Here is a 2415-nt window from a genome sequence, read left to right as displayed (position 1 = left end):
GAATAAATAATTGTAAATGAATGCATGAGCTGAAACCATCTAAATATAATCGTTTTTAATAAAATAGTCTTTAAAAAAAGAAATAAGTCTAACAAATAAAACATTTGTTCTGTGCAAAAGACAGACATTTGCTGCTTGGTCTGGATAAATGTAATTCAATAAATGATAAAATATGAAGAATAAATAATTTTAAATAATTACATGAGCTGAAACCATCTAAATAATACGTTTTTAATAAAATAGTCTTTAAAAAAAGAAATAAGTCTAACAAATAAAACATTTGTTCTGTGCAAAAGACAGACATTTGCTGCTTGGTCTGGAGAGTGTGGAAAGCTGGTTTACACAAGGCCAAAGATCTAGAAGGCCAAACTACAAGAGCTGTACATCTCAGGGTCATGTGTAATCTAACACACATTTAAACATGAAATATTCAATTTGAGATGACATATGTCCATGAGTCAGCCCATTGGTCACTTAGGTAGTTTACAAAATGTATGCAGAGTAAAAAAATATAAAATAAAAAACTCTGATTTGGCATGATGTCCTGAGACATTGCCAGATGATAGAAGGCGTCACAAAACAGAACAGGACGATAATAAATGCCCTGACGCCCCTCTAGATAAATGTGTTGAGTGAAGGAAAATATGAGCACCAAGCAACAACATCAGGTTCTCCCCTGAGAACCAGACCAAAAATTTTACGTGCAACCCCGTTTTTAATCTTAGTCATTCAAAGTTTGCATCACTTGAAAAAGCTCACTTTCTATTCAGTGTCAGAGGACAGATGAAGAAACACAAGTAACAGACCAACTACATAGAAGATACAGGAAACAAATCCATGCGTTTGTACTTTTAGTATATTCCAGCATGTGAAATTCACTCACGCAGCTCAGATAATCTTAAGAAGAACTGACTAAATCAGAAAGCAGAGATGATTCCAAAACAGAAAACATTTCATTTATTCTACTTTAGAGATAAACTGGTATATGCAATACTTACAAGATAACATTTCTTTACACAAAGATAAAATAAAAACAGATAATGATTTGTACTCTTGGACTACCAGGATGTAGTGGAGTCACTGGGACAAAGGTCAACCAAAAGGCTGGAAACCAACACCTTGAACAAAACAGCTCATTCCACCTCCAAGATAAAATTGTCCAGATATAAAAGCTTTGCTTTGCGTCTAAATATGGTAGACTGGAACTGGAAGTATAAATGTATTATGAAGGAGAATTAAGCCATTCTTCCTTTCAGTCAAAATGCTAAGGCCCCATGTGTTAATTGATCCGAGTTTTTGGGAAATTGTTGTAGCTGAAATAAAACTTAAATGAAGTATATCTAGGGTTTTATTTTTATCGTTACACTATTGGTATTTTATTGACAATTTTATCATCATACTTCTTTTGAATCAAACATTATTTTATTTCTTACATTATCTTATACTTATATGTCATGCTGTAGTTCTTGTGAAGCTCTTTGGTCAGCTGAAGTTGTAAATATTCTATACAAACAAATTTTGAACTGAACTGAATTGAATATATACCACTTTAATAGATATTTGATATGTTATAGCATGTCTTCATTTAAAGTCGGCATTGCAACTCACCGAAGACTCTTCAGCTCAGCAGGCAGGTCCAGCTTCATCAGCTTCTTGTACTTCTTCATGTGTGTCTCACGTGTAAAATTAAGATTCAACACTTGATCCATGTATCTTTAAAACAAGATGAAGACTGAACATTTAATACAAATGCATAATTGTGACGGTAGACTATGAAGAGGGAAAGTGTGCCGCCCTCACTTATCAATGGTCCCAAACAGCCACTTGGGCTCTTTGTTGAAGGGCATAACCATTTCATGGAAGCGTGCCAGTTTGCTGGCAATCTCAACTGAGACGGCAGGATCCGAGAGCTGATCTGTGCGCATGCGAGTATTCTAGGCAAAAATGAAAAAGAGACACAAACTTTTTTTTGAATAATGGATCATTTCATGCTAGATTTTCATTTTATAAATGGAACATACCGGAAGATACTGCTCCAAGCGTCCCTGCGGAAAAATGCCATAAAGTTTTGGACCCAAATTTCGTTCTGCCAGAATGGCAAACATCACGCTTTCCAGCACCAGAGAGTCCACACCCTGAAGTGAGTCATGCACAGAAAAGTTAAAGAGAGACTGGTTTATGGAAAACAACAAACAAAGAAAAAAAACAGTGACAGTATTGACAGACAATCCTGGTCAAACATATACAGCGGGTAAAATAAGTATTGAACACGTCAACATTTTTCTCAGTAAATATATTACTAGAGGTGCTAATGACGTGAAATTTTCACCAGATGTCAGTAACAACCCAAGTGATCCATACATACAAAGAAATCAAACCATAAATGTCCAGAAATTAAGATATTTGTAATAATGT

The 2415-nt window shown here is 34.8% G+C and overlaps 1 protein-coding gene across 1 annotated transcript in view; it reads right to left on the bottom strand.

Moving 5' to 3' along the window:
- Positions 1–2135, bottom strand: part of LOC106532760 (choline/ethanolamine kinase) — a gene marked incomplete at its 5' end in the record, with an annotated part of 8001 nt that extends 5866 nt beyond the window's left edge. Inside the window, 3 exon segments of the mRNA XM_014028892.1 lie at positions 1609–1713; positions 1801–1934; positions 2022–2135. Of these exon segments, the coding sequence (XP_013884346.1) occupies positions 1609–1713; positions 1801–1934; positions 2022–2135 (353 nt within the window).
- Between the last annotated feature and the right edge of the window lie 280 nt (positions 2136–2415).

This window comes from Austrofundulus limnaeus, unplaced genomic scaffold, assembly GCF_001266775.1.
Source record: "Austrofundulus limnaeus strain Quisiro unplaced genomic scaffold, Austrofundulus_limnaeus-1.0 Scaffold828, whole genome shotgun sequence".
Classification (NCBI taxonomy): domain Eukaryota; kingdom Metazoa; phylum Chordata; class Actinopteri; order Cyprinodontiformes; family Rivulidae; genus Austrofundulus; species Austrofundulus limnaeus.
The sequence above is the reverse complement of the archived record's forward strand: the minus strand, read 5'-3'. Positions and strand labels throughout refer to the sequence as shown.